This window comes from Pavona decussata, unplaced genomic scaffold (genome assembly GCF_977016875.1).
Source record: "Pavona decussata unplaced genomic scaffold, jaPavDecu1.1 SCAFFOLD_149, whole genome shotgun sequence".
Taxonomy (NCBI): Eukaryota; Metazoa; Cnidaria; class Anthozoa; order Scleractinia; family Agariciidae; genus Pavona; species Pavona decussata.
Genome location: NW_028145561.1, coordinates 269,732 through 292,997, shown reverse-complemented (window position 1 = coordinate 292,997; position 23,266 = coordinate 269,732). Strand labels below are relative to the sequence as shown.

At 38.0% G+C, this 23,266-nt stretch overlaps 3 protein-coding genes across 3 annotated transcripts; 1 reads left to right on the top strand and 2 right to left on the bottom strand.

Moving 5' to 3' along the window:
- Positions 1-2,264: 2,264 nt before the first annotated feature.
- On the bottom strand, positions 2,265-18,298 carry LOC146466232 (dimethyladenosine transferase-like). Its single transcript, XM_085127629.1, has 12 exons — positions 18,135-18,298; positions 17,984-18,057; positions 17,261-17,347; positions 15,113-15,174; positions 14,292-14,385; positions 13,953-14,002; positions 12,405-12,528; positions 11,393-11,485; positions 7,827-7,891; positions 7,371-7,434; positions 5,509-5,615; positions 2,265-3,474 (listed from the first exon to the last, which is right to left on the bottom strand). Exons 1-12 carry the CDS (start codon positions 18,196-18,198, stop codon positions 3,432-3,434), a joined length of 927 nt encoding a protein of 308 aa, XP_084983755.1. The 5' UTR covers positions 18,199-18,298; the 3' UTR covers positions 2,265-3,431.
- On the bottom strand, positions 8,255-11,061 carry LOC146466233 (uncharacterized). The gene has a single exon (XM_085127628.1). It carries the CDS (start codon positions 10,715-10,717, stop codon positions 8,858-8,860), a length of 1,860 nt encoding a protein of 619 aa, XP_084983754.1. The 5' UTR covers positions 10,718-11,061; the 3' UTR covers positions 8,255-8,857.
- Positions 18,299-18,403: 105 nt separating the features above from the next.
- Positions 18,404-23,228, top strand: LOC146466231 (SET domain-containing protein 9-like). The gene is made up of 4 exons (XM_085127637.1): positions 18,404-18,541; positions 20,119-20,390; positions 21,367-21,490; positions 21,783-23,228. The coding sequence occupies exons 1-4, from the start codon at positions 18,459-18,461 to the stop codon at positions 22,105-22,107; spliced, it is 804 nt and encodes a 267-aa protein (XP_084983763.1). The 5' UTR covers positions 18,404-18,458; the 3' UTR covers positions 22,108-23,228.
- The last annotated feature ends 38 nt before the right edge of the window (positions 23,229-23,266 follow it).

The window sequence follows — 23,266 nt, the reverse complement described above, 5'->3', positions numbered from 1 at the left end:
GTTAATAGTACAAGCCTTTTGATGGAATCGTTTGATGTGGTATTCAAATAAAAGCTACTCTGAACTTCTTCCCTGCGTTGTGAATCTTCGAATTTCCACTTAATGTTCAATATTTGATTGATTTTTACTTCGACTGGAACTAAGAACAGTCTTTGTTTCGATAAGGCCGTGTTTTATTGTGTCGCGGTTCCGTTATCTTGGTATGTAGACAGTGGCTTGGCCATGGCTGCGGTTTTTGAAACATCCTATCTTGGATCCTTATAGCCAAAAGCGATCAACCCCAACTTACAAGTTTAATATAAAGCCACCCTGTTTTGAGCTTCCAAAACAGTATGTAACTTCAAGAAGTTTAAAGTATGGTTTCAAAGTAGCTGGGGTTCAAATAATTTGGATTTTAAAGTGGGAGTTATTTATGAGGTAACTTTAACTTAACCCAAGTCCACTTATTGAAAGTTATTTCAAAACTGTTTATGATGTAACCTTGACTTCACCCAAGTCCTCTTTAATTAGTTAATACTTATTAAAAGCTGACGTTGATAGGACTAAATCATCAGAACCAATCATATTGGGCAAAACACAGCTAAAAAAATCGATCGCCAATCATTGTTGCTTTCACTGATTCGTTAACAGCGGGACTCTAGAGGTAGATTAATTAAACAAACGAAATTGGAGAAATCAGTCTAGTCACTTGTTGATTGTTCCTCCAGGGCCTTTCAAGCTGAATTTAATTTTAGTATGCAAGTCGAAAGGGTGTCTAAACTGGTCTAAGTCCTACTCACGCATTCCATCACGTTCTTACTTATTTTGGACAGGCTAATGTAGTTTATTACATTCATCCGGTTGTATCATGACTGTTTTTGTTGTATTAAAACAAATGTCTCAGTGGAATATTCTATATCCCGTATTGGATGTCCGCGCCTGGTTTACAGTCAAGCGCTGCGTCGGTGGACGATTCGGAAACATGTCAAGTGTCGAGTTCACTTCCAATCTGTGTGGATATACAACGCATCGCAAGTTCATACTCTCCGCTACAGCTTACCAAGCAAAGTAAGACCCCGATAAAGGGAAGAAAGGCCTAAAAGGCATTAAAACAACCGAGGTCTCTGCTGAACGTTTTTTTGACGATAGACTATAACACGATTCAAGGAGGCATTAATATAAACAGGAGGAAATGTTACTTCAACCATCACAACAAATCACGATACACGATCGCCTGTTGTTTTCTAGCCGCGTGATTTGACAAGGCGTAGCCATACCAGACTATTATTCTTTTCCTCTCACCCCACTTCTATCCCACGCCATGAATACACCCAACTCATCAGAAAGGTAAAAAGAAGTTACATATTCCGACAGTTATCCACGCGACATATGCTAGACTCAGTATACCTTCCCGCCCGCGTTGGTGCGCTGGAAAGATTTAGCGTCGCGTTTACGTGAAACGGCAAACGTCACCTACCTTGCCGTTTCACATAAAATAGCGTGAACCTTTTAACTTTAGCTTTAATTTTGCGAGTTTCGATGAAGCTGTTTTGTGACTCACTGTGGTGAGTTCATGAAGAAAAGTGCGGTACGGAGTGAGTTGTTAACGATTGCCGGAAAATTATTGGGGTACTTGTTTTCAACAATTAACTACTTATATGTATTTAATAGAAAAAAGAAGGAATAAATACTTTAATACGTAGTTCTCACGTAGACGGCAAACGCGAAATAGCCTGTTTTCACGTAGAAACAGCAACCGGCAAACGGCAAACGCGAAAAATGGCGGGAAAATCGTGGTTACGTGGTCATTTTTGCGGTTCGCGTTTCACGTATACGCGATGCTAAATCTCCTGTTTTCACGTAACGATCATTGGAGATTTACAGCAAAGACAAGTAGCAACGTTCATCGAACACATCTGCGAATGCGGTTGTAAAAACAAAGTCCTCCCAACTTGAAAACCGCAACTGTAAAGTTTTATTGATTTGACCTTTTAGTTTAACACCAGTCAAAGTACTATTGAAGCGACCCCTGAGTGCCGAGAGGTTTGCCAAAGAACATTATGTTTAACGCGGAGCATGCAACTGGTCGACGAGGCCCCACATCAACTAAGACGTTCGTTCCTTCCTGAGCGGATTATCTAAACCAATTACAAAAAGACTCTGGGACGCCACCCAATGAGAACATTGGAACATAAGTCAAGGAAGGCCCGTGGTAATATTCCTGATATCATAAGGATTCTCTGACTTAAATAAATAAAGTGGGGAAAAGATTTGGGACTATGATATTTAGATTCCTCCAGAAACGCATTGTTTATTTTTCCACGTTAAGAAACCCTCCTTATACAACAGGCTTGATTTTCACCAAAATGTTTGTCTTGGCTACTCTTCACTAACCATAACACAACAAGCTGATATTTGTAGGTAACATGACAGTTTTATGTGTATATAACACTAAACCAGTGGGGTTACCGACACAGCTAGAGTATCTCGCGCGACCCATCAAGTTCACGAAACATTTTTTCAGTCCCAAATTCAACCCGTTATTTCATCGCTTTCTATGAGTTTTGTTTCCTTTCCAGTCAGGCTTTCACAGCCGAAAAATAATCATAAATTGAGGGCACCATGCATAAGGCTTCTGTAAAACCTCAAATACTTATCACGATTTGCATTTTAACCTCTTCCAATCCATAAACCCTCCTTTGACTGTCGCTATCCCGTTTACTTTTCTCTCTTTGTTGTTGTAGTCCAAAAACTTCAGTAAATCATGTTAAAGAACTCTTCCTGGACTCTCCAACTTGAAGGAAAGAATGCTTTTGGTCTGCTATCTTTCAGTCGCCTTATCATTTCACACCAAGCAGCTTTACCTTTTCCCATCAAGTAAAACAATTTGCAGCTTTTCGCAACTCTAAGTCGCAGCTTAAAGTCTGTTGGCTAAACACTCCAAGATGCAAATTTCATTATTACTATTGTACGTTTTCCAAGCACGCACACACACGTACAGGAAGTATTAGAAAACGAGCAAAAATACTTAATCTGACGTTTGGCTAAGCATTTCATCGTTTAAATAAGGCTTTCAATCAATCAATCAGGCTGGAACAGTCAGTCTCGACCAAGGAGAGGCACCAAGACTAACGCCACGGTTTCTCTCGACTTCTTATCAAATTGATCTTCCTTAATCGTGGAAGCCAAGTTTTTACTCATGTTTCAACAAACAAACAAACAATAGTTCCTGAGGATCAAAGCTTCTAACGAACGCAAACCCGATCAGTACAACTTGGGCCTCACAATGTGTCGCATTCCTGCACGCTTCTGAATGCCATTATACTGGCTGTAAGATTTGAGCGGTCAGTCTTGTAAAGATCAACAACCAAACTATCAAAGCGTTCCGGAGCTGAAGTAAGGAGTTTAAGAACAACAAACACTGAACAATAACAGATATCCCTAAGCTGGCGTCACGTAAAGTGAATCCCGTTGGAATTGAAGAGATGCAAAAGTCTGAAAGAAAAACAAAGTCAAATTCTTATGTTATTAAAATTTACAATCGGTCAAATTCAGATAAAAACACCCCCAATTGCGCAATCAAATGTAGATTCCACAATGAATGCTGCGTAAATGTATGTTTCCACTCTTCTATATTTTCAATTATCTTTAAACTGTTTGATTTCTGTGTCATGGTTTTCCCAATAGACGTTATTCCAAAATGGCCACCATTTTAATTATCCTTTTGTTCGGATTCAAATTATCCCTTCTTACCTCGTTCTTAAGCTCAAAGCTCAAAAGAGTATTTTACCTTGAACGAGGTAAGAAGGCTAATTTGAATGCAAACAAAAGAATATTAAAATGGAAGACACTTTGGAATAAGGTTTATAATTCGATTTTTTTTTTTTAAATCTACCAACTTTTGCCCATTTTGAGTTCTTTGTCTCCCAGAGGACAGTTGTCTGAGATAGGCGAAGAAAAAAAATCCGTTTTAAGGACGGTGCCTGCTAGTACAGAAGTAATTTTGCACAGTTTATGACTAGATCTTAATAGGGGGTTTAAGCATCGTACAATAAAATTGAGGGTGACCATGTATTTTTCAACAATAATTCTAAAACCCATTAAAATACAAAACAATGTGTGGAATGTTTTCCCCAAATTGAAGCTTTTAAAAAACAAGAAGTTTCACTATAAAAGAGCAAGCCCCTCTTTTATCTCACACCTTTGTGGACATGAGATGCAAATTTAGGCGCCTTTCAGTCGTGGCAAGTTGTTGACTCAAATATCCTCTGAAGATTATGCCTCAAAATTTCATAATATCGCCACGGCAATATCAGTATCAAGTTCTAATTTGTTTAACAGGGTTTATTCTGAAAACTAAGCCAATTTTATCAGTAAAGGCTGTAGAAAAAGACGCATGTTGTTTGTCAGTTGTTTTCGCTCTGATCGTTGATTGACAACTGAAGGTGAGAATGGCCAGGCCCCTTTTATACCAGAACTTCCCGTTTAATTATCTCTGGAAAATGTTACCCCTAATTTTCTTTACAGATTCCAATAACTCTTGCCAAGACCAGCTTTCCCGCGCAGTTATAAACCACGCTAAAATACTGTTTTAGCGGGCACCACCATTACGACACCCGACTTTCTCGGGCCATCCCCATGTGCGCAGAACGTATGCGCAGTAGCAAAAGTAGGCACTTTCCTTAAGGACGGTGCCTACTTTTGTTACTGCGCACACGTTCTGTGCATCCGGAGATACTCAGTTCTCCTATGGGTGGTGCCTACTAATACAGGGATAATTGACCCAATGGAAAACTAAAACTGATCCTCCATGATATTCTCTTTGCCAGTATAATCTGATTCTCCTTTTCCCTTTTCATCTCTTTTCTATAGTAATATTAATGATAATAAAAAATTGCGTATAATTAACCTTAATTTTGATGTATAGCCTTATCTAAATCTGTTAAGTTAAGTTAAAGTTAAGTTTTCCGTTTGCCAGCATGTTTGTAATTTTCTGTTTGTAATAATTATTAACTCACACAGCCCGCCTCGATTAGCTCTGCTATATGTGGGTTGTGTGTATTCTTGTAAAAGATATGAATATTTAATAAAGTTGTTGTTGTTGTTGTTGTTGCGCGGTTTGAAACTATGCAGAGAAAGCAGAACTTAGCAAGTGCTCTTGGTAACCAAAAAGAAAATTGGGGGTAACCATGCATTTTTCAGAGATAATCAGGCTTCAATTTGGAAAAAAGCGCCATACATTGCTTTGTATTTTACGGCTTTTTAGAAAAGTTGTTGCTGAATTATCTCTAAAAAATGCGTGGTTATCCCCAATTTTCTTTTTGGATTCCAATAGCCCTTGCTAAGATCTACTTTTCCTGCTTAGTCACAAACCGCGCAAAAATACTTCGACGGTATTAGTAGGCACCGTCCTTACGGATTAAAAAAATGCACAGGGGACGGAATTATTTGGCCTAGCTCTCAGTTCGGTTTTCACCAGTTTCCTTCGTTTTTTGGAAGAAAAAATATACCGATAATTAAAGTCCTTACCCAAGAAAGTCGTCCATGTCCATCGTACGGGCCCGTTTCTTGTCGTAACCACCTTCTGTTAGCAGATTTTGAACTTTTTCTTTAATATCAAAGCCTTCGTCAACCATCTGAAATGACAAAACCATTGAGCGAAGCAAGCAATTAAAAGAAAGGTTAAATAACCACTGCACAACCGTGAAGAGGAAAGAAAACATCCCATGTACCAACCCATCGTATTTTCCTAGTTGTGAGGTGTCAAAATATATGTTCCTTTTAGTAAAAAGCAACCTGATAGTAAACAGAGGGAGTCCACTGTGACTGTGAAACAACAGTCAACGACACAATTTCTGCAAAACTGGAAACATGAGAAACAAGCACGAACAAATCACTTATTACGAATCTGTTCGCTCGTCAATTCTAATACTGTCCAAGGTTCTTGGCGGTTTGTAGCAGTTTCCAATTAATTCAACCTATTTTTTCGTGTTTTTCTCTTATTATGACCATTTGGAGTTCGGTTACAATTAGTGTAACTATCTGGTTACAATTTAAGTTCAGTTTTTTTTTTCAAAACCAAACGGCCAAAGTAGAACAGATGTCCTGATAAACGTACAATCTGGTGATATTAAACGTTCTATACTTCCGGGATAAATTCCCCGGGGGGGGGGGGTACTCCCTTATATGGGCTATATAGGTACGTGCAGCGCCAAAGGGTATGGTTTTTCAGCCGTTTTGGTCATAAATAGGGTATCGATTTTAACCATTTTGGCAATAAATAGGGTATCGATTTTTGCACTCTAGTCTTGAATTCGTTGTTTTAGAAGCTACTTCTTCACGGCAACTGTGTGCGCGCCGCAACGGCTTGTCACGCCTTTAACATTGGTCTGGACTAGGGAAATAATTATAAGGCAGGTCTGAAACAGGGTATTGATTTACGGGTCAGGTCATAAATAGGGTAAGGAAAATAGCAGATTTTGGTCATAAATAGGGTAAAGGTTTTGGGAAGCGGGCCGCACACCCCTATCCAATTTGTTTGGGAGTACCCACCCCACCCCCCCCCCCCCCGGGGGATAAATTAGACAGAAGGCCGATTGCTGATTCTGACATTAAAGCAGCTAACGAAATAAACAAGACGATGATTTAGACATGAAATCTAAACTCTACGTTCTAATACTTTCACCTCGAAAATTTTTGGACCTAAACTCGGGTAAAAAAATCTTTGGACCTCCTTTCTACTCGTTTTGTACATCCTGTGCCAGTTATGAGTCATTAGCCTCCGAGAGCAAACGCCTTTGAAGAGCAGCAAAAGGCGTTTTTCTCGCAGGCTACTAAGTCATTAAATGATAAGAATTAAAATGGATGATGTACTAATCGTATCTTTGCCCAACTATTTACATTCAATACAGTTAAACATTTCATTTTGAACTGAGAAAAGTGGAGGTTTTCTCTTAAACTCTAGTTTCAGAGGAAGATGGATAAAGCATCTCGGTAGTCCACGCCCTGTACCTTGGTCGCGTTTAATATGACCGTATTCCGAAATGAAAGTAAACAGAATAACTTCAATTATCTCCCATTAGGTAAATAAGGGAGGACTTAGCTACAAGCTATTACATACATATAATATTGAAGAGCCATTTTGTATTCCAGTTACTCCAAAATCCTTATGTGGGATTTTTAGTAATCACTGTAAATATCCTTATTCTTGAATAAGGTCGATCGAACGCATCTCTTATTGCAAGTCGTACGCTTGTGAAACCGAAATTACTATATTCCCTGAGTATTTGGAGGTCATTTACAGTAAAACCACATCTGATAATAACTCAACAATAGCAATGCTGTACAGGGTGAAGAATAGGTTAAATCAGAAAGTTGAAATAATTTCTTACAATATCGTTGAGTGAGCAGTGAATCTTGTAGTTTTTCTCCAGCATCTCTGTAACAGCGCGCGAACTGTGACCAAAACAGAGAGAAAAATAGTGATTTTGATGTTACATAACACTCAACTGAAAACCGCTCTATATTTCGTAAGTTAAGCAACACAACGATTGAACACGGTGAGCAAAGGAGTTTTTGAGAACTTTCAAAGTGCATTGAAAGTTCAATAATTAATATTTTCACCTTCAAATATAAAAGCTTTTTCCCCATTCAAATCCTAATGATTTTTCTGTACAGCAAATTTTGTGATGCTCAAACTTCAAATTACAACATGAGACTAGTGTTTATTGACCTATTGATGCCCGATATTGTCCTAAAAATTCATCAATTTAAAAGTAAAGTAGTTGTTTTGAAACATTACCAGTACCAAGTGCAGTGCATTAGACACTGAAAAAAGGGCAACTTACCTAAAACAAGCATTAAGTGTTTTGTTTTTCCGCACAAATGCAATTCTCACAAGACCATCCCATTCCTGAGATTAAAAAGATGAGTTATCACAAACGTAATGTTAGTATGGCCTTATTCCAGTCTGCCAGTCTGCCTGGTTTTGGAACCGGACATGTTAGTCGATGTTTTTATTTTGGTGAGAAGAGAGCCGTGTTGAGAGGCTCAAGTAGATTAAGATTGTGGTCAAAGTAGGCAGGGATTTCAAGCAAAATAGAAAGAGGAAATACAATAAAGAAGCGTTTGAGGATGTTGAAAGCTCCTTTGCATAACTTTTTGGGCGCCGCGAAGTTGTTTAGCTGTTAAAGCAATGATTAAATAGTACACTTTGGACAGGTCAAAAAAACTGGAAGTCAAGTCTCTGTGACCGGTTATTATGTTATCATAAGGTGGCTCGATAGGCAAAAAACGACTAATTTTGGTCAGTTTTTATATATACTTTTCATTGCAAGAAACTCAATCAACCTATCTCAGTGTTTCCTTTAGTTCTTATATATTAATATTCCCAAAGTTGGTGGGCTTTAATTAAATACCTTAGGAAATATGGCACTAGGCCTGACCACACCCAATTCCGAGACCAATTTTCTATGGATCACGCTAACATCAATTTCTCTGGAAGGGCCAAGACTATGAACTTAACACTTGGCAAGCAGTAAGATAAGTTCCATGGCTATGCAATGAACCATTTGTGGCACTGTAAGTCAATGTTTACATGAAAAAAACCTACTCTGAAAAGATGCAAGAAAACCTTATCACGACGCTTTGGTATATACTGTACTAGAATACAAAGTATAAGTCAGAACCTCACCACAGAGGTGCATTGCACAGCTCTAATGTTACTTAAAATGACCTGAAAATTTCGTGGCAATATCTTGAATAGTTTTTAAGATATCACTGTTTTCGTGGAAAAAAACTGCAAAATTGCGCAATTTGAGAAAATTAAGTCTTAAATTAAAGTATGAGTTTCATTGATGTTCCAGTACATAAAGTTACTTTAGAAGGCCCCAGCTTCATAGGATGGCCCCTCTTGTGCCTCCAGAGTTTCTGAATATCCCTTTTTCCAGTTCCTCAATTGTTTTCGGCGTTTCTTGGCCGGTTCAGAGCTTTTACGGTTGGAGTGGCGTATACGTGTGCTGTCTAATTTATCACATGCGGCGACACTGTGAACACCAGGAGCAATACCAAGTTCTTCAAGGACCAAAAGTAATGATGCTGCCCCATCATTAAAATGTGCAACAGCTAAGAAAGTTGCTAGTTCAACTACTGGTAAGCCTGAATGCATTTCTTTCGTAGCCCTTTGCCAAATGAGAGCATTGATGGCCTCATTTCTGTTTTGCGTCCCGCCATGCAAACATCTGCTGAGAAGATCTCTGTCACTCAGGGCTTCAAATGAAGGAAGAATGGCTTTGGCCACAGCTGGTGGAAGAGGGTGCTCATGTGAATAATCTGTAGTTCCATTTGCTTGATCCCTCTGAAAACCACACCATGAGTGTTCACCAGGCGGGCAGAGGTCATGATCAGGGTTGTCATCAGTAGCTTGGGTGTGATGCCATATGGCCATGACTGCATTTTGCATAGCACCAATATTATGGGTGTTCTCCCTGATTGCTTTTCCATAATAGACTTGCAAACTGTCAATTGTCTTGTCAGTCAGCCTTCCCCTGCCACCAATACCTTTACCATCCTCAAGGCGTGCCTGTCCTGTTCTCTTTTTCAGTGAGCGAAGCCTGGATCCAAGTCGCTTTTGAACATGCCCTACACATTCAAGTTTAGTGACTTCAATGTCACCATAGACAGCTTCATTTACAAGCAGGTTATGAGATTTGCTGTCCCCATCCCCGAGAAACTCAACATATCGCACAGAGTAATTTTCAATGGATCTCTGAAATATAGCAAGCACTCCAGCTGCATCCATGGAACCAGACGACCCAGTATAGTTCGCATGGCAAAATGCTTGATGGCTTTCCCACCACTCATCGAATTCAGGAGTTCCTTGCTTGTCTCTCCATCCCATGCATTCCCTACACTCTTTTGACATTATTTCAACATCAAGAGTTTTGCCAGTAAGCAGGGATATGGCTGTGACAACACCAGATGATGAAGGGAAGCCTCTCTTTCTCCATGTACCATCCCCTGAAACTCCAATGTCATATACACCATCACTGTCAGGTTCATAAAATCCTTTTACCTCCTCTACTGCATTCACCATGCTCTGTTTGGCCACACGTTCAGCAGCAATTCGGATGGCATCCACATGGTCCCTGTATGCGTTCTCATTCATAGGTGACAACATGTTCATGACACCTGAAAATTTCACAAGGCCTTGGTGCCCCACGCCAATGTTCCTTGTGGCTAGCACAATCCTTCTGTTCACCTCAAAAGCCCTGCTTTTCTCAACTTTAGCCGAGGTGTAAAACTGCTTCACGAAAGAACACTTCCTAGCTGTGCACTTCAAAACAAGAAGGGAAGCAAATCCCATCTTAGCTCCTTTGTCTTCTTCCATTACAACATGGCCGTATTTACAAACTGGGCACCACAATGAGTTAAAAACGGTTGCAAGGATAGCAATGTCGATAAAACGGAATCCTTCCATACTGTCCGGCTCAACTTCATTCACAACATCAGTAGGCTTGCTTTCAAGTTTCGATGCAGATGCAGAGGATGAACAGCAAGGTTCTTCATGCTCAGCGGGTCCCTCGTGGTCGGTCTGTTCGCTTTCGGACTCTTCGCTCTTTTCTAGTTCTGTCGATTCCTCCACATTCAAATCCTCTGACTCGGTTCGTTTTGTTTTCTTTACAAACTGATTTCCATTAAATTTTCGACTTTTCCTTCTGGTGCTTCTAAATTTCGGCATGATTCTTCAGTAATCTGTGATTTTCGCCAATTTATCTTTGCTCGCTCGTCTCTCCTCTCAAACTATTTCATGTATTGATCCCGTAGTGTCTCCAGTTAGTCACCAGGCCTCTTGAATATTTATTGCTGCTCGTACGCAACTTCCATTGAAATTGGACGCAAAAACAGTGAGTTTTGGACCCAAAACAACGCGTAAACAATGCTGGTTGCCTTGGCAACCAACAAAACTGAATTGACTGCTTGCAGAAAAAGCTAAATATCGTAGTAAAACAATGCGAAAATAGGAAAAATAGATATTTTCCTTGAAACTACAATGATTGAATATGCCAAAACAAGTATTTCCAGAAAAACTAAAATTTGCCATTTTTTTGCCTATTGAGCCACTTCTGGTATGACGTCAAGTTGTCAGAAGGTCAACAAAACAATATCAGCCTATCTTTCCGACTAAAACTATTCAATTAGCTCAATCATGCCAGGAGAAAAGGTTTAAAAAATCTACGAGGTCCTACAACAGGAATAAATGAAGCCGATTATTAAGCCTCTATAGCTTTCTTTTTACACCAGAAATGGTACAGTAACTGCTCACAGTCACTGAATCTATTTACACCCTTCTTCCTGCTATAAAAACAAAATCCTTTCCAAATGGTTCTTCCCTGATGTGAATCCTAGAGCTCACCTTGAAGTTCACAGATGGTGGTGGATTTTTAGGTTCTATTCTGACCACACTGGATTCTACTTTAGGAGGAGGTCGAAAGTTATTCTTGCCAACCTGTGAGGATTAAAGGTGTAACTTGGTTACAATCAAATGACAAACAAAATATCTACATGTATTGGTAAAAAATTTAATTTAGAAAGAAAACAGTAAAACTTCACAATGTGATTTCAGTTTGAATGTTGTGATAAACATCCAAACAAGCCAAATAATGATTGACTATTATTATAATCAATCAAGCCCTTTATATAATCTGTATCTGTAAAATAAAATTGTTGTTGTTGTTGTTGTTGTTGTTATCATTATTTGGCTCATTTATACCAAAAGTCCTGCTTTGGGATTCATACATGTACATAATTGTATAATTTCATGTAGGGTTGTTAGTGGGTCCACAACTGAGGGTGTTTATAACCAGAAATCAGCCTACATGACTGTAAGTAGCACAAACAGCCAGGGCTGTAGCATGGAGAAACTAGAATACAATTACTTGCTGTTGGATGGAATGCTAGGCCTTCGCAGGGTTAGTGTAGCCTGCGCCACCGATGGAATCAACCATCAGTAAATACCATCTGCAAATTAGCAGCTAAATCCTTGTTCTAGACTAGAACAAGGATTTGGCTGCTAATTCGCAGATGGTATTTACCAGCGGTTGATTCTGTCTGCAACCCAGGCTAGGTTAGCTGCATGTACACTGTACATCACCAGTCCTTCATGTGCAGCACAGCAACAAAAATTATTAACAGGTATTTTTACAACAGTCCTACCTAGTAATTCAATAACATGATTAAAATAAAGGTGCATGTTGCATACATGCGGGTATAAGTGCTGTGCACATGCTGCAGACCTGTTTGTTTATGAACACTCACTCACTCTTACATGCCTGAAAACACAGTGGGTAGAACATTACACACTGCACTACCCATTGTGTTCAGTTGACTGCATTAACATACATGATTACAGTACAATCTAAAAATACCTTCATGAGGTGGTCAACTCTGGCTAGCAACTGAGTGTTGATTGACAAGCGGCAATACAACTTATCTCCGGGTTGAGCGATTAAACGTTGAGCAAATTCTCTTTGGAACATGAGAACTGCACATCTGTACAAGAAAAAGACAACAAAACCATTTAGTTATAAACACCAAGTGTTGTTGAGTGTAAAGAGGAAAAGTTTGGTTACAAATTCTTGAATAAAATGATTTACCCTCTGCAACAATGGTACTGCCAGATAATCAGATTTTATCTGCCAACTAAGAAAATTGGTCTGGAAAATCTAATTTACATGTTTTTACTAATTTTATGCTTTTGCTCTCTTAGTGTATACAGTTTAGCACCACAGTATAAACTAATTTAATGCCACACTGCTTGAGGCCCAGAATAAGTAGCATGGGAGCAGCAATACGCGGGTGAAATATCTTTATACTAAATTTTTTTTTTACTTATTGTATGTAGCGATGATGGACTGTAAAGTCCGCGTTTTGGACTTAGTGCCCATCCCTGGATGGGAGGATCCTTGTCCAAGATGCCATCAGGTTGGGAGTTTGGCCAGGGAAGCACATCCATAAATGATAATTTGACAGATACCCCCCTTCCACAGATGTACATGTAACAAAAATTTTACCCCTTGCTTATAACTCAAACAGGAAATAAAAGAACTTTACTGCAGCCTCATTCTTTGCTGAAGTGTAGTCTTTGCTTTCATTTGCTTCCATTTTGGGCCCAGTAAAGTGTTGTTTAAAAGCTGATTAATTCTAATCCCCAATTAGAAGTTTACAAAGGTTTTCCACTTGTTGTCAAAATGTTTTTAAAAGCTTATTTTAAGCTAATGGCAGTTTAATGAAAAGTCAAAACTGAGGGACAAAAATGTTCTGAAAGAATCTTTATTGATTAGTACAATGTAAACTGTATTCAAAACTCATGTTAACCCAGGAGTAGCTAAATTGGGCTTTGAACAACTGGGCTCAGATGACAATTTTTTGAAAGACCATTTCCAACCCCTTAGATAGTATACAGTTGTAAACACCAAGTGTAGTTGTATTTAGTTTAGTATAAACATACCTACCTGCCTCGACTAGCTTCAGCTATTTGCGAGTAGGTATATAAACACCTTGTAACTGTCTATTTTTAATAAAGTGTTGTTGTTGTAACTGGAAAATAACTGAAGGGCAGAGAGCAATTAATCAACCAAAATGTTGTTTTAGCACGGATTCACTGGAATGTTTGCATATGGCCTTGAATTCATTCAGAAAACGTTGCTCCAATGTTTCATCCACTGCTTTGTGCTTCGTTTTGTGACAAAAACAGAAATCTTGCCCATCATCATTGGCTTTTATTGCAAATGAAGCGCAAAGAAGTGGTTAAAACATTGGAGCAATGTTTGCAAAGAAATTCAAGGCCACAAAATTCTCCGGTGAATCTGAGCTAAAACAGGGAAAAGGGATCTGAAAAGTCATTTGGGTTGTGTTGTGCTCCCAGCCCTTCAACTGTTGCAAGGGATTAGGCTGATGCGTCAAGTAGCTCTTACCTGAAAAAAGGTCTGTGAAGGAGAAGCTTGAAAACAAATGGAGATGAAATCTGTGAATACAAGTTCAATTAGATGTTATTATCAAGTAAGCTGAGGAAGAACAAAGAAGGAAATGTTTTAGTTGAACATTTACTGGATGACTGTATACATGTACAGTCGACTCCCGATAACTCGAACCTTCAAGGGAAATTAAAAAAGGTTCGAGTTATCGGAAGTTTGAGTTATCGAGGGTAAAATTATATAGAAAATGACCTGAAAGGAAAGGAAAATTGGTTCAAGTTAGCGTGAGGTTCGAGTTAGCGAGGGTTCGAGTTATCGGGAGTCGACTGTAGTTCTTACTTGATAGGGAAGATTTGCTACGCACACATCAAAATAAGGCAGATCTGTCTTGAGTACATCACCAACCATCATATGGAGTTTGCTTGCTTGAGGCCTGGAAAAGCACATGATAGGAATAATTTATAAACAGGTTCCTGATTTCATTAGCAATTAACAAATTAATAAGAAACAACATGACCAAGTCTTTTGCGTTTTGAATACATAAGTTCATTCTAATAATGTATTTTGGCACAGACATCATAGTATAGAAATTTATAATAGGGATATTGACCAAATTTTGAGGGGAATGAATAAGATGGTAGAATATTCATTTGTTGACATTCATTTTTTGTATATTTATGGCCTTTGACAAACTCACTGACCATTAGGACTATGGATCTGCTGTCTCATGGAACTGATTACATGTAGTTAAGCTTGGTCAACCATTATTTGGTTTCATTGCAGCGAAAAAAAATATTTGAGAAGACAATAATTATTACTACAAATACAAGGAGACCTGAAGATAACAAATGTACAACTGAGCATGGTGATCTTACATCTTATATCAACAATTTTAACAAAACACAGGTACATCTTTCCATTAATCCACTCACTTAATATAGACACTTCAAGTGCCTTGTCCCAAAAGTCAATTTAATTAATAATAGGATTTTATTGTATAAATTAACAAAAACGATTCTCAATACCGAGACATTTTCATGGGTATTCAGGACTTTTTTGATAGTATATGTGGTGCTACTAATGATCAACAATGTTTGTTCAACTTTATGTATATTACATAAACCTGGACATACTAGTACACTAAAAGGCATTTTACTTACGTTCCTTGTACTCTCTTTTGAAGCTCAGCCACCATGCGAGGATCCACTTCACAAGCGATAACCTAGTAAACAATAAACATAAGTTGACACTGTTTGCCCTTTGCTTCCATACTGCACAAACTTCAATAAATTCCTCCTCTACATTAGCATCCCTTATTGAAGATAGAAATAAATGCCCTGAGGTATTAATCAGGATCGAGGATCTTAGTTTTCAATTGACACTCACTTAAAAACCGCTCTAACTCGCCCTATTGATTTTGATTTTTTAATTGATATCCAGTCAATCAATGCCCCAGGCATTTATCCAAACCAATAATCTAGAAACTATCTGCACTGGCCTCCAATACATGTATTTCTGAGCCCCATTTTACATATAATTATGTTACATAGGATGTTCACTGATTGTTGTAATAGGAGAGTTCTTAATGGTGAAATAGACAGGTACCACTCAGTCATTTGTCTTGTTTAGACTGGTTTTAAATCTCTTCAAAGGCAGGTACCATGTTCAGAGGAAATGGGTGCTAACTACCTGGGTCCCAGCTTCTAATATAACCCCAACCAATCATATTTATGTTTAGTCACAGTGAATCATCAGCATCACATCAGATTAATCAATGAGTACATATTAAGACTGGATATTGGATTGCTAAAGTCATGAACAAATTTTATACCATGATACCATTAGTTTATTATCATCCTATTAAACAGTTGACCTCCTTAACAAAGAGCATGTTCCAAAAATTTATTATAAAGGATTATTTATTACATATAGGGTGATAATATTTGATTTTGGTATATACCACACAAGTGAATAGTACTTTTCGCGCACGCTGATTGGCAAGCTCGGAGGTGATTAGCCAAGTACTATTCATTTCGGAGCAGCCGAAGAGAAACAAGATGCCTTCTCGTTTCGCCACGGTGACTTAAGAGAAAATTATTTCGATAAATGAGGCGGCTGTCAAAAACAATACATAAATGGCAACAAAGTATGGTTTGACGGCATTAAATGGTAATTTAGTCAATCTTTTTCTCCAAAAGTTTTATTTGTCTGCAAGAAAGCAAGACGGAACTTGCTACAATAAGAAATCGCTTACCGTGTAGCACGCAAGATTTTAAAATTTCATACCATTTGTCGGTATGTTGTCAGAAATAAAGTGTTTTTTTTTTTCGCTGGTTACTCAGCTTGTGTGGTATATACTAAAACAATTATTCACAGTGTCGGTGAAAGTGATGGATATTTACCGAGCCGCGATCCATCACTATTCACCTCCACTTCGGTGAATAATTGCAAATATTTTTTACAATTAATTTATTATATCTCTCAGTTAGTATACGCGGTGCAATTGGCTAATTTTGAGGGCCGTATTTCACTGTACTACCCGCTAAATTGGAAAGTTTCCTTTCCCATGTCCAATTAACCTCAGAGATATAATAAAGATCTTGCTAACCTCGTTTTCTCAGCTCGTACTGTAAGTTACGGATCCTCGTTTGCTCCCGTTGATTTACAGCCTGCATGCTTTGCACTTGGGCCGTAAATCAACGGGAAAAAACTTGGTCAGGAACTTAGAGTATGGACCTCATACTCAGTTAGTAAGAGCTAGGTATCTACAATGTAAAACAATGAAAACTTATTAATAATCTATTCACTGTTGTAAATGATGATCATGATAACCATTGACAACCATAATTTCCTTTTCATTGTTTGGAAAATAAGGTAAAAGAAATTTAATGGTGAGGATATACTGTTGGCTGCATCTAAGTGCGTACGCGGTAGGGAAGGAAAAACATGTTCTAGTTGGGTGCAAACATGACGTGTTTTGGCGCCAAACATTCAAAGTTTGGCAGTAGGCAGCTGTTGTTGACTTGATTTGTTTTTGCTCAACAAAACATTTTTTGCAAGCATTTTTATATGTTAAGAATACTTTCTGGAGGCAAGTGTGCTGTTTCTGGGCAAGAAATATGCCTGCAAGTTGAGAGAAATGAAATAAGCTTATGAGAGGAACGCGCTGATCCGGCGCAACAGTATGCTTAACCGCTGTCAAACTTCAAACGTTTGGCAACAGAACACGTCATGTCTGGCAGCCTATTAGAACATGTTTTTTTTGTTGTGTCCATGCTTAGATGCAACTGACGGTATCTCATTCTTGCCTGTTTAACTCGCTCTAATAATTTCACGGTTAAGTTTCCTGTTCCAGGACCAATTTCCAAAACAGTGTCTGTGGAACGTAAACCTGCCTGTAATAACAACAAAATCACAAAATTAGCACAGATCAAATTATTTTAGAAATATTACGGAAAGGAAAATTATTTTTTTCAGTCTTTTTAGGGAAAACATAAAAATTAATGTGTTGCAACGTTTCAATTATTATATCAAGCAGCAAAATGACAATAAAAACTGAATATACATTACTGTTCTACATCTATACTACATCACATCTGCAAGAATGATTTGCAACAGAATAAACCCATTATTTCAAATATAAAAGAAAAAAGTCTCGTTGTTTTGATCACCACTAATTATTTGAAAAGTACTTCAGTTTTCATTGTCTCTGCTTGATAATGGTCACTGAAACATCGAAACGTCGTAACACATTAATAAATTTAGATATTTCTTCTAAAAGTTTAAGTGCACCAATAGAAATTTTATGGTTACCTGATCTTTTAGGAAAACGTTGAAAATTAAATACAGTGAAACTCCATCTCATATTTTGTGTTACAACAGGTATTTATTGTTTGGTAAACTTTCCGTAAGATCATGCTTGAAATGCTCGCAGACAACAACAATGAAATTTCATGATCATCATCTAAGAATGATATGCACGTATAATCAAATTATTTACCCACAAAGGAAACACCAATATCAAAACAAACCTTTTCTACAAGACTTGTTATTACAAGTGGATTCTTTAAGATATGCTGGCCTTGCTCTGTTTTGAACTGCAAAGCTGGGAATGATAGAAAAGTGAACACATGAGCTTACAGGGAATAACTATCAACGCCATAATCAAAGCCAAAAACTTACCTTGTTGGTACATTTTGTTTTGGCCATGTTCTCTGGTTTTCTTGGCTGCTTTAACTTTCGGCATTGTACCTTTTTTTCTTAGAAAATGGCCTAAATTGTGATACAACTATACGGTACAAAAACAAACGTATTGCACCACAACATCAGCCATGTGTGTTTTCCGTGGCTCTGAAAAGACTGGGGACATAATAGTTACCAAATATGGAGTACCTATCCCTTCAGGAGCGATCGCTGACCAAAGTATCGCCTGCTCAACATTTCCCAGTCTCCCACAGCCGAATAACAGAACTGACTTCAGAGTAGCAGTGTACAGTAGGGTATGTAATGGTCTACAGGAAATGGATTGAAAAATGGAGAAGTTATCGATACAGATTTGTTCCTTGGATCGCTTTGAACTTAAGAAACAGGTGGGATCCATTTTGCAAACATTTAGTCTTGCTGGATTGCTTGAAAAAGAAATTAACCATTAATTAATTAACTTTTAGCCATGCATAGTCAATCGATAAACGGATAATCGATAACAATCGATACCAATCAATGTCAACTACTATCAATAATATTGCTGATAGAAATTTATTATGAATTTGCTATGGACTCTTGCTATTAAGGATACTAATGCGTGGTTCAATTCTACCTGTTACCATCTCCCCCCCGGGCACACCCCCGGGCATTTGTGTACTTGACGTCCTATTCCCCACCCCCGGGCACACAGAAAGAGACAATTCCCCACCCCCGGGACTGATGACATGGACTAAAAATAAACTGCTTCGTTTTGATGATTTATTTCTTTTTTTAAACAAAACCAGGAACCTGAAAAATCCTAAACTTTTAGAACGAACGCGTATACATATTTAAAGAAGTCAAAGCTGATTGCCGCAGATTCGAGTTGAATTCGAAGCGACGCGTACGCATTGCATGCAGAAAACCAACTGTAAAATTTGAGAACAAATCTGGGAACCGAAACATTTACCCAAAGCGTATACCTAGCCTTTAAGATAAAAGTATAAAAATGAAACAGCCTTGAATATACGAAAAAAAGCTACTAAATTCGGATACTTACGTCAAATCAAGCTCTGGGATAAGCTTTTAAAGTAATGAATGAAAATATAAATCACATCACCTCCATCAGATCGATAAAATAAAATATAATTTCGTTTTATAAACTGCAACAAATTACCAATAACACTTAAATTCAAACAGAGCTTTCAGCTTCGACAGATTACTCTGGTCCAGCTATTCGCTAACGTACTCAATGGCCTTGCCAGCGAAAAACGTGGCCTTTTCCGCGTAGTTAGCCGCCATTGTCACCCCATAAGTCCTTGCGTAAGTAGTTATTTCGATTTGCCCCGCCCCCTACCCCCGGGCAAGACCGCTTGAGGAAATTCCCGACCCCCGGGCCAGACGGGCCGAGTTTTCCCGGGGGTGTGCCCGGGGGGGGGATGGTAACAGGTAGAATTGAACCACGCATTAACTTGCAGTCCCAAGGGTGTCTGCAATAATATTATTATTATTATAATTATTATTATTATTATTATTATTATTATTATTATTATTATTATTATTATTAATTTGCCTGTTTACATGAAATATCAATTCAAATTGTATCCTTTTCTCTCCCTTTATTCAACTATATTATATTGACAATCAGGGGCTTCCTTTCGGATGATTTGAAATAGGCTCAGTGATCCGACATCACTCAAATTACAGTGAATCCAAAGAGCTGGTAATGTGGATCATTGCTCAAAGTGGTATCGCCGCATCCTTTGATGAACAATAATCTGAGTAGTCCAGATCAATGACCACAGATCCTCAACCACATCATCTAAAAAGAACTCCTAGTCACTTTTAAACAACTACTTTACAACAATGCAAAAACCATTGAGACAACTCTTTCGCACAGTTTTCCAACTTTTTAAAGCTTTTTCACAGCGGGGGCAGCTGTAATGTCAACTATTACTAGTTATAATTATTTTGTTTTATCCAGAACAGTGCGAGAGGTTTATTCATCTGAACAAGACAAGATCATCCCGGATTCCAAAGTTGTAGAGAATCTTATCACAGTACTACATGCACTTGAAGAAAATGCCCATTGTCATGCTCAAATTCCTGAGGACAAAAAGAACTGTACAGGAGCCATGTTTAATGCCCTGGGATATGAGATAAAAAGACTTGACAGCACAATACCTGGAGCAGGGAAAGGAGTTTTTGTTACAAGAGGAAAAATTCCTGCTGGTAGTTTGGTGGCTTTATACCCAGGTACAAGGTACATGAGCTTGAAATATTTTAAAAGATAGCATCATTTATTTTAAATGAGCAAAAGCAAGAATAATTAAGTTAGTTAACTTAGGTAAATTTGAATTATTTCCAGGCTTTGTAAGATTCACAACATTAATTGCAGTTCCAGAAAAATCAACACCCACCCCATGGAAAGTCATCAGAAATTCCAAGGGGGAGGGCTGTGTCTTAAAAGTCAAAATTTTGGAAGCAAAGTATGAAGCTAAACTGGAATTTCGTGGGAGGAAGGGGGGTGCAAAACAAAAAACCTTCCATGGGGATAGTATGGATATTTTCTGGAACTGCACAATTACAATAGACTCAAAGTTATGATCACTGGCATTTTAATTTGTATCTTTAAAGATGATCAGAGGTGTCACTTTCTTGGCTTAAAATATTTCAAAGAGAATCCAAGTTCTGAGACTATTTTTTTAAGTGTATCCCTGTTTCAAGTGCTGACTGAAAAAATGCATGTATTATTAAAATGTTCCAGTTTACCAATCCTTTGATTCACTTTCAATTGGCAATTAGTAATTATTTTGATTCGCTCATTCCACTTGTGAATTACCATGCTGGATACTTAAGAAAAGCTTGACACCTTGGCAAGTTTGCAATTCACCATTGCTGCCAAACAGTACAAACTTTGATTTAGACATGTTTAAAGAGTGGTTTATAAACACAATCTTTATTTAGAATAGATTTAATATCCTACACATCACATTAGCATGAGACAAACAAAAGCCAACCTTTTTCAGTGGGACGTGAAGAGGAGAGAGGAATGAGGTTGAGGAAAAATCAGTGTTCCATATTAACTGCCCACACACTGACCAGGGAATAAGTTTCTTTTTCTTTATCCCACACTTGTGACATGTGGAATCCTTGTTAAGAATCTATCTTAGTTACTGTTTTGTAAATTATTAACAATGATTATATTTTTTTTAATTTTAACAATTTCCAGGAACCATTTATTGGCCCTATGAACCTATCTTAATTCAGTCCATCGGTAATCCTTTTGTTTTTCGCTGTGTTGATGGAATACTTGTTGATGGCAATGATAAAGGATTATCAAAGATGATCTACAGGTAATTGAATTGATTTGCTTAAACAATAAACAGGGAGCTGCTAGTATTCTATGGCACAGGAAAATATCTCAATACTTGGTTGGTATTCGGTGTTAGACACAACCCAACTCGCCACAACCTGGAAGGGGGTTATGGAAGATGAGGATGATTTGCTATAAGTTGGAGTTCACAGCAAATAAAATTGTAGATTTGACAGGCTTTAAAAAATATGAACATAATCATGAATTTTGAGCATTAGACATGTCAAAGCCTTACTGAGTACTTAACGTCTTGTTCATGTCTGTTTCATTAGGTCAAATGCCAGGCGAGATCAAATAGGGCCATATCTTCTTTGTGATACCACTTGGCTCGGAGATGCGCCTCTCAATCCACTTGCTGTGGGACAATATGTAAACAACAGGCCAAAGAAAGTGCCAGCAAATGTTGCGTACCAGGAAGTAGACATTCCCTTCATAAGTATCACACCAAACTTGTGGAAATACCTTCCAAATGTCTGGTATGGGAGTGACAATGTAGCATCTGAAAATTCTTTGCTACGAACTGTTGCTTTGGTGTCAGTTAGAGAAATTAACAAAGAGGAAGAGGTGTTTTCATCTTACTTCACAGTGATACACTAAACAATGTAGAAAAGCTGGCTCTAGGAATATTATTATTAAAGATATCATGACCCATTAGTGGTTTTCAGTTGCTTTGCCCACCTTTCCCTGTTTGTGATTTATATATTGATGACAATATTAATTATTTAATAAAGTTTTACAACATAAGATTGTAAATGCGGTTAATGGAGCGTGATGCTCTTGCGCTCTCATTTATTACTGTGTCAATAACTTTAGCATTACATAGCGCAAACAGGACATGGATGTACTTTTACTCTCCTTGTACAACAATATCATTAGTCTTTTAACATGTTGCAATACTATCTGCTACATTTATATCCTTCGTTTTGTATGGCCAAAAGGTATAACTACCTCTATTCATGTCTCGTTGAGCGCTACGTGAATCTCTTGTGTTCGATACTTACTTTACTTGCCATACCTACTCCTAGACATGTCTAACTATCAAAGTTCTAGTAAGCCCAAGTATCACTTGCTTGCTATATTGCATCCTGTAAGGTCTACCTTTAGTGTCTGTATTTTGTAATTCCCACCCTTCCCTCCCTTGGGCAGTTTTGTTGTTGTTTTCAATAAATTTGGGTTCACCTCTCAGGTTAACCTTGGTCAAGTCTTGCAGCAACTTCCCCAAGCTTTGTGTTTTTAGGCTATTTTAGGTAAACTTTATAACCTTAAAGCTTGTTATATGCTTTTATCCAGCATATGCCTGCGGAGTCAGCTTGTAGTGCAGCAGAATAATAATATTAAGCTTGACCTGGTTTTAAAAAAAATGCCAAAATACTCTTTGCACTATGCTGGCCAGAGGTTACAGATCTTAGTGCCATGGAGAGTTAGGATATTAGATTGTTTTAGTTTTGGATCTGCCTACAAGTTGTCTAATCCAGCGCTGGTCATTAATACAGTTAATAGTACTGGGGAGATAAGTAAGGCTTTATGGTCACACTATGGGAATTGTCTGTCATGCTGTAGATCGTAGAGTGGTGTTGCCCCCTTTACACCAAACATCAAGTTGTTATAATTATTTGTCTGTTGGGATCTCTAGCTAACTTAATGGTAATAGGAACTGCAACATTAATTAACTATTATTTTATATTTTGCGACTAATAAAAGTAAATGAAAATTTCAATGGCTTTGACAGAGTGGCTCTTTCATCCACTGTTACAGA